Genomic DNA, 16,545 nt, shown 5'->3' with positions numbered 1-16,545 from the left:
GAAAAATGGTTTTTTTATCCGATATTAATTGGCGTATTTTATTATTTTTTTTCGTACGAATTTTAATTTTTGTTAGAATTTGTTATATAATTATTATAATTTGCTCGTTTATTTATCGGTTCGCGGTACCGTAATTGTGGTTCGGGGTTCGCCGTATATTGTAAAATTAAATCCGTAATTTGCGTAAAACGGGGTTATTTTAATATTTTCGTTTTTTAAATTATTATAAACGAATTATATTATGGGTAATAACCGTACCCAATTATTTTATTTATAATTTATATAATATTTCAAATATCATTCCAACGTTTAGTTAATTCGTTTTATTTGTCCGTTTATTTATAAATAAAATATTGTGGATAATTTATAATTTATTCCTAATTAATCTATTAAAACTTTCCAAAATTTTAATATAAAAATTTGTTTTTATCCGTAATAATATTTTTTGGAAATCCGTAGTTATTAATAATTATTTGTAAAACTATATAGGCGATTTTTTCGGCGTTATTATTTTTTATATAATAAAAAATAAACGTATTTGGTAAATTTGTCCATTACAATTAATATATTATTATATTTAATTCGTATAAATGGTTTTTTTCAAAATGGTAGTTTAACAATAAAATCTATTATAATAATTTATTATATTTTATTGGGGCTTGGTAAACATTATAATAACCTGTAAAATTTATATTTTGCGAATTCGTTTTTGGTACAAAATTCGCAATTTTTAATAATTTTTCGTATTTTTTATCGTATTTTTTGGAAATTATAATATTATTTTAACCGTTTCTATATTTTGGAAATTTTTTGGTATCCGTAGGTTTTATTTCCATAAATCTTCCGTATTTTCTTTTGCGTAATCACCGTATTTATTATTATTAAATTCCGGTATATTGGTAAAAAATTTCCGTTTCCGTTTATAATAAAAATAACCCGTATTTCTTTTGGTATTATACTTTCGTAATTTGGTTTTCGGTTAAAAATATTGGCCCTACCGTTTTTTATTTTTTTCCGGTAAATAATTTTAAAATGGAATTTTATTAAAAATTTTAACCATTTAATTTGCCGTTTATTTAATATTTTATTAATAATAAAATATATTAAATTTTTATAATCCGTATAAATTAACATTTCGTATTTAATTCAGGATAACTATAATTTCCATTTTTCAAATATTCGAGTTATAATTATTAATTTTTTATTGTAAATTTAACAATTAAATTTTAATCCATATAATTTTTGCGAAAAAAAAACGCAAAAATGCAATTTTCTTTCCTCGTTTCGTTAATTAAATTATTTTCCGATTACGTAATCAAATGCGTCGGTTTCGATTTCGAAAGGTTTTTTTGGATTTAATATTTTAAAAATTGGTTTTTTGGTTATTGCGTTTCGTAATTGTTTAAAAATTTGTTATATTTATTACGTTTATTGGAATTTTAAATTTTTTTTGGTTATATTAATTAATAGGGTAACAATCGCGTCATATTTTTTAATAAATCTTTTAAAAAAATTAATAAATCCAAAAAATGTTCGAACTTTTGTTACGTTTTATAATTGGGACCATTTTTTCACCGTTTGGATTTTCGATTTTTCCATTTTAATTTTTCCAGGTGCGATAATATATTTTAAAAAATTTATTTGTTTATTATAAAAAAAATATTTTTCCGGTTCAATTAAAAATTTAATATTTTATAATTTTTGTAAAACGGTATAAACGTATTATTTATATTTTTCCAACGTTTTGGAAAAAAAATATTATCCAAATAAATAACGACGAAAATATTTAAATATTTCCTAAAAACGTAGTTATGTCACGGGCAGGCAGGGCGGACAGGTAGGTGCGGGCGATCAGGTAACAGGACAGAGTATATTGGCTATCTAGTCTTCCAGGTACAGGGTAGCAGGTGGTTGTTGACGAAGACGTAGCTCGAGGAGCTACATATCGGAGACTGCAGAGATTTCGCGTAAATATACGCGCGCGAGGCGCTCGGCCCTCGCGCCTTCACGTGACAGGGGTCATGACTAAGCGACAGCCCAGTGGCTGTCCTTCAGGTCTGTGACAAGTTAATTATAATTTGGAAAATTATTGGGACGTTGGTAAAACCGAAAAACATTATTAAATATGTGTAATATTTTTGTCGGGTGCGAAACGTTATTTTCCATTTTTCGCCTTTTTTTATACGAATTAAATTATATATTATTTCAAAATTTAATATTGTAAACCATTATATTTAATAAAATATATTTCGAAATTTTCCTATTAATAAAAATGGATAGCAATTTTTTATAATAATATCGTTTAATTGTTTATAATTTACATATAATTGTAATTTTCCGTTTTTTTTGGGTACGAAAAAAATTGGGTATTTTGCTGGTAATATTAATGGTTTAATATTATTTTTTTTGAAATCTTTTGCAAAATATTTATTCAATATTTCCATTTATATCGGGTTTACACCGTATATTTTATAAAATTTGGATTATATTCTTTTTTTTAATAATATTTCGTGGTTAAACGGGTTATATTTGGGTAATTTTATTTCGAATTTTGGGCTAAATAATTGTTTATATATCCGGTATTCGGCCGGGATATTATCGATCCGTATAATAAAATTCGATCGTTTTTCGTTCATAAATAATCGCGATTTTTCCAATATTAGTTCCAGGCGTGGTTTGCTTTTTTTTTAATAATATTATAATTTTTTGCTAGTTTTATTCCTATATTTTACGTTCGTTACGTAAAAAATTTTTCTTGGTTTTTTTTCAAAAATTAACGGCTTTTCCCATTGGATTTGGCCGGTTATCCAATTTATTTTGGGGTTATTTTTTCTAAACCAAAAATTTTTTAATATTACGTTTTTATTTCCTATTTCCGTAATATTTAAAATAATTTGTTTTTTTCGTTTATAATTTTCCATTTAAAAATATACGGTTTTTATTTCGATAATACCGTTCCCGTATAAAATTACCTTTTTTTTTACGGTTTGCAATTAATATAATCTTTTTTTATTACCAAAATATCCGTCGTTTTATTACAATGTTTGGTAAAATATAATTATTTTTATATTTTATAATCGAAAAATATCTGTATAAATTTATTATCGAATCGTATATCGAAAAATATATATTTATATATTATTATTATATTTTATATAAAGTTTAGGGTTTTTTGTTCCGTTTTTCGTATCGCCGTTCGATATCCTATACCGTTTAATTGTTCTAATTTTTTAATTTACTGGATTCGCGTCGTGGGTTTTTATTTTTTTTATTTTTGGATATTGTTAATTATATGCATTATTTTGCATGTAATAAGCCCACTTTTATTTGTATATAGCCAATTTTATTTAGTGCCGAAGTGGAGTGGGGAATGGTGGAATTCCGTTACTTTGTTAATGCAGGAATGCAATTTAAAGGTCAGCGAGTGGGGTTAGCTACCCTGTACCGGGTTTAATACCCACCCTGCACCTGCGAGTCAGCTACCCTGTACCGGGTTGAAAATTTCACCAAGTCAACGTTTAAATGCAAACCCAGAGATGGTTTGTATGCAAATGAGGGTGTTTTTTCAAAAACCCATACAAATTAGTTTTTCGGAAATTCATTCGCGGCACCGGAACCTTTTCTGGCGTGCGGACCCCCACTTCGATGTCGGAGAGTATGTAAGGGAAATAAAGCAAAATCTCCCCCAACCAATTATTTATCAGTACCAAAATTATAGTGCATTTCTACCTATTATTCAGCGCTTTTAGCACTGGTTATTTACCACGCCGCACCTAGGGTTTACCCCTATATCCCCTGTTAGCACCATTGTTATTAACAGGTTATGAGCCCGGAAAGGTTCTAGCTAGTGCACTAAAGCGCATTTTGCATTATTGGAAAGCCCTGTTTTCAGGCTTTAATTTGGTTATTGTCGCATATCCGCAGCACGTATATTGACGAAGATATTGCTGTTTTTGTGCAAATTGTTGGTTATAGGTGCTACGTTAGCACCTATCCCCCCTGTAATTACAGTGAGGGGTCGCTATATTAGCGTTTGACTCAGGCCCAATTTTCAGGCACTGCAGCGCTCGCTCGATTGCAAATCCCAAAATTTTTGGTGTGGTTTTTATGGGTTGTGCATCGCTATTGCGATTGGTTCAAATTTTTAGTGCGTTAATTAGGGTTTGCGCTAACGAGTCAGGGCCAAAACCCCTGTATTCGCCCGCTAATAGCCCAGTGATCCACTAACCGAACGCTGCAAATTACCCTGCAGGTTACCCTGCACCCACCTAGCGAATTGAACTTTCGATCGCTAGTGCACCTGGATCGGTACAAATAATACCAGGGCACCCATTAATTGTGGATTTAGGGATTCCAACCCTGTATTTTCAGTGGATTCGATCATTGAAAATAGCAATAAGCCCTATATTTGGCAAGTATAGGCCTGTAACCGTTAGAAGGCAAACGGCTATAGAAAATCCTAGATTGGGGTATTTACCCTTAGGCGACTAGGTTAGTTTTTAACTATAATTCAGGCCACCCTACAATGGAAGACAGCCCTATGTCGGGCCTCCCAGGCCCAATTCCACCGGATAGGGGCCCTGAATCCAGCCCGAATGAAGTTCTAACCGCTAAATTACAGGCGCAAGACCTGCAATTAAAAGCGTTAACTACGCAATTGGATCAACTTCAGCACACAATTCAACAGTTAACATCTCTGTTGACGCTGAAAAATGGTGAACCCACTAGTTTTAGTGGTATTGCGGGTATTAATACCCCCAATAGCGGTAATCTGGAGGCCAACCCACAGATTTTTAGCGCTAATACCGCTACCGCACCACCTAATCCACCCGGTAACCTAATTCTAGGTGACGGGATAGGTAAAGAACTATCAAAACGGGTATTTTCCTTCCCCGAAAATTGCAAATTAGTAGGGGCTAGCAATTACGACCTGTGGAAACAGGCACTTATAGTACAATTCAGGGCTATAAAAGCTGCGGAATTTATTTCCAACCCTGAAATTGGCTATAGCCTACCGGAACATGAGCAATCAGTCCTATTATTGCTTATTAAAGACAGCCTAACCAAGGAACCTTTAGAATCCATTGCATGGCATTCCAGCCCTGTAACGGCCTATAAGACCCTGGAAGATAGCTATTCCGTTGCACCCGAGATTAGCAGAGACTCGCTATATCGGGAATTTCACGCCCTAAATTTTTCGAAATTTAGAGGGTCAATACCAGAATTTAACAGCCGTTTTAATTCCCTGGTAGCTAGATTAGCGAATGCCAACGTGCAAATTAGCCCTATCGATGTACGAAATCAATACCTACGGGCCCTGGAGGGGACGTTCCCTACCTGGACCGAACGCCAACGCAGTACCCAACGGGCCCTGCAGGCTATAGGCCAAAATTCGGATCGATTAAATTTGCAATACCTTATGGCGGACCTTATATCCGAAAATTCGATTTCAGGCTCTACAACTGCCAAAGCCACTAATTACAGGGCTGAAGGTCGAAAATCAGGGAAAAAAGGCGCTAAAAAGGACGCTAAAAAGGAAAATAATGGGCAGGACGGCACCTCCAAATCACGAAAAAAGGGCAAATCAACCCCTAATTCGGATTCGGCTATTGCAAAAGATAATAAATCCTCCAATTCCAGCGAATCGAACGCTGGAACTTCCATGATTTCAATGGATTTCGAGTTATTTACGGGCTCGATTCCAGGTGACGTTAGCGTTTGCGCAGCGTATAACGCCCTGGAACAGGCAGGCGATTCGGGCGGTAATTTACCGTACCGGGCACTGCAACAGGAGGTTAATTCCGCTATTAGCGGGGTTATAGAATTATGTTCGGAATCGGATTCGGAACCCGATTATACCGGTAAAACGCTAAAACCACAGGTATTAGCAACTAATTCTAAGGCTAAGACGAAGCCTGGAAGCGGCGTAAATAGGGACCCTAAGCCCCGACGGCTAGGCTACCCGGTCCTGTACGATACAGGTAGCACGCACCATATCTTTGCAAATAAGCAATTTTTTACCGATTATACCCCCGGCTCAACAGTCGAAATCGGTACCGGAGGTGGCCCTGTTAGGCCTATTGGCACTGGAACTGTTAAAATACAGGTCCGGTATGGCTCCAAAATTGACGAATTTAGAGAGGTTACGTTAAATAACGTGCTATATATCCCCTCGTTTGGAATAAATATCGTTAGTGGGCTAATACACTACAATACAGGGGGCGTATTATTAAAAAATACCCTGTACGATCGGGATCGCAAGGCGTGGGGACGCCTAAATACCGCCAAAAATTCGTTCTGTTTGGAGGTAAAAGGGTGCGATATCCTTATTCGAAATACTACATCTACGGTTTCGAATTACGCCTGTGTAATTGGTGAATATAGCACCGCCTCTAGCCTAACCTTACAGGGGGTTACAAAGGGCTACGCAGCCCCGTTGGAGGTAAAACTAAATAATATAGTCCCTGAAGACCAAGACGACTATAAAATCTACACCGATTCGGAACCGGGAGAAAATACGGTAACGGAAGTGTTAAATCCCAAACAAAATAAGGATATAACCGTAGATTTACCTGTAATGCAGAAATTTAGTGCAAAAACCCCTGAAAATCCACGTGAGATTGGGCCCCGTAGGCCCGGTAAGCCGCTAGATGACCCTTTTAAGCAGCCTAATACAAAAGGGGCTAATACCGAAAAAGAGGGGGTTTCCCACACAAGAAATCCGTTGTTAGAACCTCCTTTAGTACCGGAATTAGTGCAGGCCCCTGTAAATTACCTCCCTTTAAGCCTAAATCGAACTACCGATGGTTGGGTAACAGCTGAAGGAGACGGAATTACAGGCGATTGTGACGAAATCCAGGCCCAAAAAGCCCTGTTATGGCACAGGCGCTTAGGGCATATAGGGTTGTTATTGCTTAAAAAGACCGCTAAAAACGCAGACGGTCTACCTAATTTCGACAAAATTAGGGCTATTACCTGCATTACTTGCATTAAAGCCACCTCTGTTAGGCGTACAAATAAAGGGGCACTCCCTACACCCCCTAATATCCTCGATTCCATAGAGGGTGATACAGTAACCCTTAAACCTAACCCTCACAATAAAAAACCCGCATTTTTGTTATTAGTGGATCGAAAATCACGTTTTCGGTGGTCGATCTCACTACGGAATAAAGCCGGACCTACGGTTTTAGTGGCTATTAAAGGCTTTTTTAAGGTTTTAAAAGCTACGTACGGGCGCTACCCCACTAAATTTCATTTTGATGGGGGGCACGAGGTAAATACAGAGCTTCAAGATTGGTTTGCAAGTAAAGGTGTTAATTTTAGCACCTCCAACCCCTACAACCATGGCCAAAACGGGCTAACGGAACGGTCCGTTAGGGTTATTTTGGATAGGCTAAGGTCTACCATTTTAGCGGCAGGTCTACCACTATATTTATGGTGTTATTTACTGTCAGCCGTGGTTGATTTAGTTAACCGTACAGCGGTAACTAACAGGGAGTTAACACCCTACGAGGAATTTTATTCCGAATTTCAACCTGGATTACCACACAGGCCTAATTTAGGCCATTATCGGGTTATTGGTACCGTATGCCAGGCTATTATACCGCTGGAAAAACGCCAAAAATCCAACAAATTGGCTCCCCGAACGGAAACAGTAAGGCTTTTAGCCCATTTATCCAATTCTACAGCGTTGGTTTACGCCCCCGCCAGACGGGCCGTATATAAAACCTCTACCGTAAAAATTTTAGAGGGTATACCCGCTGAAAATTTGGCTATTCCAGGGGAAACGCTACAGATTTCAGAGGGGGAAAATCCAGATTTAGAGGGGGATTCTAATTCTGAACCTGAAGACGAAATCTACAGCGCCAAAACTTTGGATCCAGTGGATAATAATCCCCTACCTCCCGCAATTACAGTTCCTCCCTGGCCTGTACAGTCTACTGTTCGCCCCCCAGAGCTTATAACGGTAGCGGTGCCTAATTCAGCACCTAAAATAACGGAAGTTCCGGTGTTTTCGGCACCTAAAATACAGAATATGGAGTTAAATTCGCAGTTCGAAAACCCAGATCCTATGGATATCGATTACGTGCATTATCTTTGTTATCAAACCCAAAAGAAAACAAAGAAAAAGCCCACTAAAGACGGCGAACCAAATAGCTACCAACAGGCCCTAAAAAGCCCTGAAAGTGCTAAATGGTTAGCAGCTTTAGCGTCTGAATTCGACCAGATCGTTACTGCAAAAACCTTCCGTTTTATCCCTAAAATTAAAATGCATACAGGCCGTAGACTAATCTCTACCCGGCCGGTGTTTAAATTAAAAAAGGATGAAAATAATAAGCCTATAAAGTATAAAGCCAGGCTTGTTGTTAGGGGGTTTTTACAGGTCGAAGGCCTAGATTATATCGAGACTTTTGCTAGCACTAGTATACCGCCCACCTGGCGTATATTATTGGCTATAGCTAATGCACAAAATTGGGAAATAGAACAAATCGATTTTATCGGTGCGTTTTTAAATAGTGACCTTACCGACGTAGATATTTATTTGCAAATTCCAGAGGGTTTTAGCGATTGGGCTAGATCTTGCAGCCCTACTACCGCTAAAATTTTAGTGCAAATGGGCTATAATCCAAAGGAAATGCAAGTTATACTGTTGGAAAAGGCGCTATACGGTCTGAAACAGGGCCCAAGAGAATGGCAAACAAAGCTAAAAAGCCTACTTTTTACAGAAGGTTTTAAGCCGCTAATCTCTGATCCAGCTGTCTTTTATAATGCTAAATCCAAGCATTTCATTGTTACTTTTGTTGACGATTGCCTGCTAATAGGTCCTAAATTGCAATATATTCAGGATTTAAAAGCCCGTTTTAACAAAATATACGCATTGGAAGACAGGGGCCCTGCAGCCTATTTTTTAGGCGTTCAGATTATAAGGGACAGGCCTAACCGCCTGCTTTGGCTCCATCAAAGTCAGTATATAGAGGAAGCATTAGCAACGTTCGGATTAGCTGATTGCAAACCTATTTCTGTTCCCTTACAGCCGGGTGTGCTAAAATATAGTGGGGGCAAACCCGTAAATGCGCTAGAAATCAAATTGTTACAGCGTATTATCGGCACCCTAATGTATTTAATGCTATTAACGCGCCCGGACATCGGTTTTGCGGTTCAATGGTTATCTCGTTTTTTAACGAAAGCCACTACAATCCACTTAACGGCAGCTAAAAACCTACTTCGCTACTTAGCAGGTACTAAATCCCTAGCAATCTGCTACGGAAATAGGGTAATTAAAGCTAATTTACCACCTAACTCTTTGATTGGGGGTTTTAAAGGCCTAAAATTACTTGGTTTTAGTGACAGCGATTTTGCCGGGGCTAGGGAAGATTCAAAATCCACTTACGGATATTTGTATACCCTATCTGGGGGCCCTATAACGTGGAAGTGCAAAAAGGCTAGTACTATAGCTTTAAGCACCCCAGAAGCCGAAACCGACGCCTTAGCGGAAGCCCTGCGTGAAGCACAGTGGCTTAAAAGCCTATTTACAGAGATTGGACTACCTGTAAAAGGCCCTATTGCAATATTTGGAGATAATACAGGCTCTATAGCTAACGCACACAACCCTACGCACCACCAACGTACTAAACATACGTTATTAAAATTTCACTACGTAAGGGAGTTAGTTACAGAAGGATTAGTGACCCTAAAATACCTGGAATCCAAACAAATGCCCGCTGACGGCCTTACAAAGCCCCTAACGCTTCCAATTCACAAGGTTTTTTTAGAGCTTATAGGGTTAAAACCCCTGTAAACTTAGTTTTTACCTATTGAATTGTAGGGCACCTAGTTAGTTCGTTAGCTAACTACCACCATTTTTCTCCTTTGTTTGCAATTATTGGATTTTTGTTAGCCCGACACCAACCGATCTACCCAAACCTACCCTGCTCAGGTTGATTATTAAACAACTTATACCGACCTTATACCCGAAGTCGAATCCGAATTTAATTAGCTCGCGTTTTGGGCGACCTAGCGATTTTTAATCTACCCTATATATTAAACTTTTCTGGGATCCACAACAACGAACAGCCAGATTAGCTACCTGGCTTAGTAGTAAGTTCCGTTGGTTATAATCTGTAGGTCGTGGGTTCGAATCCGGGGGTTGTTACAATTCTGGGGGTCTTTTTCAATTCGGGGGTTCGTCCAATCTGGGGTTCAGTCAATCGGGGGTTTGGTACAAAGAGCTTATTCATCCAGGGGGTTCGCACCGGGGGTTCGAGTTGGGTTGGGACACAAGGGGGAATTTCTTTTGTTTTTTTTTGTTTTGGGGGTTTTATTTTACGTACTTTTCTTTTCCGACTTTATTTTTGGATTAAGTAGCAAAAGAGAGGGGGTGTTAATTATATGCATTATTTTGCATGTAATAAGCCCACTTTTATTTGTATATAGCCAATTTTATTTAGTGCCGAAGTGGAGTGGGGAATGGTGGAATTCCGTTACTTTGTTAATGCAGGAATGCAATTTAAAGGTCAGCGAGTGGGGTTAGCTACCCTGTACCGGGTTTAATACCCACCCTGCACCTGCGAGTCAGCTACCCTGTACCGGGTTGAAAATTTCACCAAGTCAACGTTTAAATGCAAACCCAGAGATGGTTTGTATGCAAATGAGGGTGTTTTTTCAAAAACCCATACAAATTAGTTTTTCGGAAATTCATTCGCGGCACCGGAACCTTTTCTGGCGTGCGGACCCCCACTTCGATGTCGGAGAGTATGTAAGGGAAATAAAGCAAAATCTCCCCCAACCAATTATTTATCAGTACCAAAATTATAGTGCATTTCTACCTATTATTCAGCGCTTTTAGCACTGGTTATTTACCACGCCGCACCTAGGGTTTACCCCTATATCCCCTGTTAGCACCATTGTTATTAACAGATATATGGTTATTTTTTGTTTTAATCAAATTAAATGAATATTTCGCTAATACGGGTATTTTGCGTATATTCGTAATTATTTCGTTATTTCGTACGTTAAAATTCCATAAAATTTTAATTATTGGTGCAAATTTTGGTTACCGTAATTTTTATTTATATTAAGTTTATATTTTGGTTAATATATGCATTTTGCATATATTTCGGATATATTTATATTATAGCAATTATTTTTAATTGCAATACGCTATAAAATAATTGTCGTTGAACGTAAAAATTGCGATTAATTTAATATTAAATTTTATTTAAATTTCCCAATTTGGTAAATCGGTTATAATATATATTTCGTAAATATTTATTATTTTAAGTCGTTGTAAAAAAAAATTGTAAATTATTTTCCTATTTAAATAAAATTTACAATTATTTTAAAAACATTTTGCCCAAAAGATTTTTGCGTATCGGGGGTATTTGGTATCCAAAATTGGGTAATTTCCCAAAATTGCATTAATTGGTCCCGTAAAATGTCGGATTTGTGCCTAAAATAATAATCCGGGAAATTATATTAATCGGTCGTTTCGGTATAAATCGATATATTTTTTTTCGTATATATAGGGGTTATTTTCCTTTATTGCATTATATTGGTTCGAAAATATAATTTCGTTTTCGCTAAACTCTTTTTTTTAAATCCCCGTTTAATTCCTATATTAAAAATTAATTGGTTATTTTAATATAATGGGTTTGTTTTAAAAATTCTTTATCCAATTTTCCTAAAACGTTTAAATTTGTAAATTCGGGTAATTGGGTTTTTTATCGGTGCAATTTCGCTGGTTATTTTATTTTTAAAAATATTTGGTTTTTATTATTAAAATTCGAATATTTCGGGATTTTTATAAATACCAACCTATATTAATTTTGGAATTATTATATATTATATAGTTATCGTTATAATAAGCGGTCCAATTTATCGCGTTATATTAATTAAATTATATTTGCTGGTAATTGGTAATATAAAATTTTCGTAATTTTTCGGTTTTGTTTTTAAAATTAGGGGTATTTTTCTGGTTTTTAAAACAATTTTTAATAATATATTTTATTTTATTATATTTAAAATATTTACCGTTTTCGGGATTTTTACGGGGTTTTTTATATTATATAGCGTTAAAATTTATAAATTTATTATAAATATTATAAATTATATTGTAAATTTGGGGTATTATATAACGGAATTGCTATTATCCACCGTTATTTTTATAATATATTAGTCGGAAATATTGCTATTTGCGTCCCGTATTAATTTACCGAATTACGGTAATAAATATTTATTATCCGTTTTATTTTTCTGTTACGACCAGGATTGGTACCGACACGATTGGGCAAGAATGAGAGAGGTGTCGGGAACCCAAGCCAGAACTAACCAAGAAGCACGAACCAAGGACAGAGAAGGAGAGCACGAGGTCACGTGGTAATAAGATAAGAAACCCTAACCCGATCACCAGAACAGGAGTGACCACGATCATTGCCAAGGAAGTGATCAGCACAGCCGTGATCACCCCAGAGTGATCATGATCACTTACACAAGAGTGATCACACTTGGAACATAGTCTATATAAGGCACGCTCATTACCATGTAGATAGATTCGATTCTAGGATTGCTTAGCAGCAATCAAACTCTAGTTAACCTCAAGACTTACTTGAGAACGATCATAACTTCACCCCCAGTCATTGAGAACCCCAGTTACCCAGTCAGACGCTCAGTTGCTTCAACCCACTGTACTTTACCCTAAGAACAGGTTACCCCGATACCTTGATCGTAACATTTTCCTATCGACGTTCGTAAATCCGATTGTCGAATTTAATAATAAATTCGACGTATTCGAAAAAATTTTCGGGTCCGTCGAAATTGGACATTTTATTTTTTATTTCAATTTTTTATTTTTAATAAAATTGGAAAATTTTAATTTTTTTAATTATATGCAATTTTATTATTAATTTTTTAAATTCGGTTATATAAATAAAAATTAATTTGGTTTATCGCAGGTTGGTTAAATCCCGTTCGGTTTATCGTTTTTTATTAAATTCCTGGAATAATAAATAAAAAATGCGTTTATATTTTGCGAAAATTAAAAAAATGTCGGTAATTTTTAACGTTGTTTTTCGGGGGGTACGTTTAATTATTTTTGCAACAAAAATTCGAATTAAAACAAAATTTGTCCTCGGAAAAAAATGGCCGCGTATACCATTTTTTCCGTTTTATTGCGGAAAATTTCCAAATAAAATATTTGGTAAATGCGTATTTATATAAAATACCTTTTAAATTATTTAAATATATTATCGAACGTAATTGGAAAATTAAATTTAAATTTTTCGCGCCCATTAAAAAAAATTAAAATAACGTTAATATTGGTTTGAAAAACCTGGAATTTGTTTTAAAATTAAATTGCGCGGAATATTTATTTGTAAAATTCCTGGTTAATTTAAATAATTTGCCTGCGAAATTGGTTTTTCTCGTTTTTATTATTATTATAGTTTTTGGTCCGAATAGGGGTTTTTTAGGCCCTTTTATTGGTCGCAATAAAAATATTGGGGGTATTATTTTTAAAAATTTGGAAAAATATATTATCGGTAATATTATTCGGTATATTTTAAAACAAAATATTAAATAGGAATAATTAAAATATTACAATTAAAATATCGGATAATTTGTTTCTATAATAAAATATAATGGATTAAAACAATTAAACGTTTAATTGGTAATTGGGGGCTTTTAATAATTGGGGTAAAATTATAATCGTTTTTAAATAAATATTAATATTAATTAAAATTTAATTGCTGTTAAACAATCCTAAAATCGAATTTATTTATATAATAATAAACGTATTTTATATAAACCAGTAATTATTTCCCGTAAATAATTATTCCACAGTAATAATTATTCGGGGTAGTAATCGTTTTACCTATATAATTATTTCCTTTTGGTAATCGGGTTAGGGTTTTTTATTTTATTATTACGTAACCTCGTGTTTTTTTTATTTTTGTCCGTGGTTTTCGGGGGTTTTAATTTGGGTTCCCGACATTTTTTCCGTTTTTGCCCAATTGTATCGGTGTTAACCCTGGTCGTAACAATATATAATTTATAATATATAATTTCGAAATGGGGTAGTTGGAATTCCGTTAATTTATTAATTACAGGAATTGCAATTTTAAAATTAACAAATAGAATTAATTACCCTTTACCGGGTTTAATACCCATTTTGTACCTGCAAATTAATTACTCTGTACCGGGTTCAAAAATTTATTTTTACGTGCGAATTTAAAAATGGTTCATTAGCAAATAAAACTGTTTTAATAAACCCATACAAATTTATTTTTGGGAAATCCATATGCAGTACCGGAAACTTTTTTAACATACCGACCCCCATTTTAATATCAGAAAATATATAAAAAAATAAAACAAAATTTTTCCACCAATATATTAGCGTCCATTTGCGTATAACGTTCTATTTTAATGCATTTAGCCTTTTTAGCACCTGTTAATAACCCCGCCGCATTTAGGGTTTACCCCCTAAATCCCTTGTAATAAACCCTTCTTATTAACAAATAATAATATATAAACAAACGTTATTTTAAATAATATTTCTCCCCGAATTAATATAGTTTGTAAATTTGTTCGATAAAATAAAAACGTCCGGGTTATTATTATCCAGAAAATATTTTTACCATTATATTTATTTATAAAAAAACAAACTGGGGAAAATTTTAGTTTTTTTATTAAATCCGTTTTATTACATATTACGGAAATAATTACCAAAATAACAGCGCTAAATAATAAATATATTAGATTAAAACTAAATTAGGGCCAATTTTTCGTCGGCGGTAACTCCATTTCTAATAATATATAAAATATTAAAAAATTATATAAACTTTAAAATAATATTAATATATAAAAGTGTTATCTTTTACCGTTTAATTAGAAAATAATACGTTTTTCAACGGGGGCGCGGTAATTTACTAGAACAAATATACGCGCGGCGTTTTACACATTACAAATATTAGAAAATAATAAATATTTTCTAAAGTTCCGCATTTGTTTCGAATTATTCAAATGGGTGGTACATATAGCTACGGGCTTCAGGGATGAGCCCTGAGACTACCATAGGAACGTTCAATTATGGAGCTCTGGGCTTTAGGGATGAGCCCTGAAACTATTACCAGAGTACGTTACCAGCGCAAGACCCCTACAGCCACCGGCTCCAGCCCTTAGGGGCTAGCCCCTTAGCAGCACGTTTAATTCCTTACAGGTCAGTTCTGGCCGTTTCTCCATTCCAAGCACGGGTTATAAGCGCCCGGATATCTTCCCTTTTCACCGAACGGGGGTTCCAATACGGCTTTTCCATGGCAACATCAGTGACTCTTTCGATGTCGGTTTCCGCCATTCCTAGGTCCTTGAGGGATCTTGGAATGCCTGTTCGACTGATTATGTCGTTGATCAGAACGACAGGCCCTCCCAGACCAGTGGCAGACCCAGCAAGCTTCGTCTGCGAGATGGCCTCTATCAAGCTAGCTATGGTTTGCTTGGGTATAGAGGGCAAGTTATAGGCCAGAGTATGAGGCAGCAGTACTGCGTGTGTCTCGGCATGGGGAAGCCCTGCCGTCCCAGCCACGGCATGGGCCAGCTTGTGCTGCAGAGCTATCCCGGTGGAGGCCACGGCGTATCCTGCGAGGAAAGCACCGCGCAAGAGGGCTGTCCGAACCTCGACCGAGCTCGAGTTCCCATCCAGGCTACCAAGAGCAGCCCCGAGACACCTGATAGATTCCAAGGCAAGGACCGACGTTACTGGGTTGCTGTGCTGGGCATACAAAGCCTCGACTGATGACGTAGTTTAGTGTTCCGATCAGACGACCCAAAGGATAGCCAGCAGCACTGGTTGAGGTATGGAACTCACTTGAGTGGGCAAGGGCATTGATGCCGCTTGGGAACGATACATCGAGGGGCAGATCCAATGTTAAATCCACGTCGTAAATAACGACTGTTGGCAGGATTTTGGGGTCGGTCACCGAAACTTTCTTTCCATCAGCGCCCTTCTCCCCAAGGATCGGCGTCATTTCAGAGCCCGAGTAGGTCGTCGGAACAACTACATGGGGCAGTTCCGTCCTCACAGCGAGCGCTTTCCCTAGTCCCACGGCACTGCCGCCACCCAGCGATACGATACAGTCCCGATCGGCTGTCAGTGGCAGAGCATCATTTATGACGGAGCTAGGATTATGCACGGCGGCAGTACTGAGCAGCTCGACCTCGGAAATCCCATCCTCCCCTAACCTCTTTCGGATTTGCCGGGCTAGAGAAACACGGCCAGGTGATGACACGAGCAGAGGCTTTTTACAGCCGCTAGGAGCTGATAGGTTGCGTATCTCATTTGCAAGGCTCGAGAGGGTGCCGCGTCCGAAGATGACCTTGGGCGAGGGGGTGTTACGATAGACGAACGAGTCCATACTGCAGCGGTTGAACGAGGTTGTGCGGGTCCAAAAAAGAGAAAGAAAACCATCATTATCCCAGTCAGTCGGGGATAGAGGGTAATATACCGATCCCATAAGATGAAGCAATGTACACCAACGTATTATTTCGTGGAGACGG

The 16,545-nt window shown here is 36.4% G+C and overlaps 3 protein-coding genes across 3 annotated transcripts; 2 read left to right on the top strand and 1 right to left on the bottom strand.

The window, feature by feature from the left end:
- Nucleotides 1-3,314: 3,314 nt before the first annotated feature.
- MGG_16310 (uncharacterized protein) lies at nt 3,315-3,777 on the top strand (the record flags this gene model as incomplete). Its single annotated transcript, XM_003710061.1, has 3 exons — nt 3,315-3,429; nt 3,587-3,655; nt 3,719-3,777. Coding segments are annotated over 3 exons (243 nt in total), but the record flags the coding sequence as incomplete, so codon positions are not given.
- Nucleotides 3,778-10,411: 6,634 nt separating this feature from the next.
- MGG_16309 (uncharacterized protein) lies at nt 10,412-10,874 on the top strand (the record flags this gene model as incomplete). The annotated part of the gene is made up of 3 exons (XM_003710060.1): nt 10,412-10,526; nt 10,684-10,752; nt 10,816-10,874. Coding segments are annotated over 3 exons (243 nt in total), but the record flags the coding sequence as incomplete, so codon positions are not given.
- A 4,160-nt stretch (nt 10,875-15,034) lies between these two features.
- MGG_16308 (uncharacterized protein) lies at nt 15,035-16,494 on the bottom strand. The gene is made up of 2 exons (XM_003710059.1): nt 15,857-16,494; nt 15,035-15,780 (listed from the first exon to the last, which is right to left on the bottom strand). The coding sequence occupies exons 1-2, from the start codon at nt 16,401-16,403 to the stop codon at nt 15,206-15,208; spliced, it is 1,122 nt and encodes a 373-aa protein (XP_003710107.1). The 5' UTR covers nt 16,404-16,494; the 3' UTR covers nt 15,035-15,205.
- Between the last annotated feature and the right edge of the window lie 51 nt (nt 16,495-16,545).

The sequence above is a fragment of the Pyricularia oryzae genome, chromosome 1, assembly GCF_000002495.2.
Source record: "Pyricularia oryzae 70-15 chromosome 1, whole genome shotgun sequence".
Taxonomy (NCBI): Eukaryota; Fungi; Ascomycota; class Sordariomycetes; order Magnaporthales; family Pyriculariaceae; genus Pyricularia; species Pyricularia oryzae.
The sequence above is the reverse complement of the archived record's forward strand: the minus strand, read 5'-3'. Positions and strand labels throughout refer to the sequence as shown.

Excerpts from the sequence above, each read along its gene's own strand:
- MGG_16308 (XM_003710059.1), bottom strand. The coding sequence starts at position 16,403 with ATGGACTCGTTCGTCTATCGTAACACCCCCTCGCCCAAGGTCATCTTC. Across the intron at positions 15,781-15,856 it reads CAATGCCCTTGCCCACTCAA|TCGAGGCTTTGTATGCCCAG; the intron begins GTGAGTTCCATA and ends CTACGTCATCAG.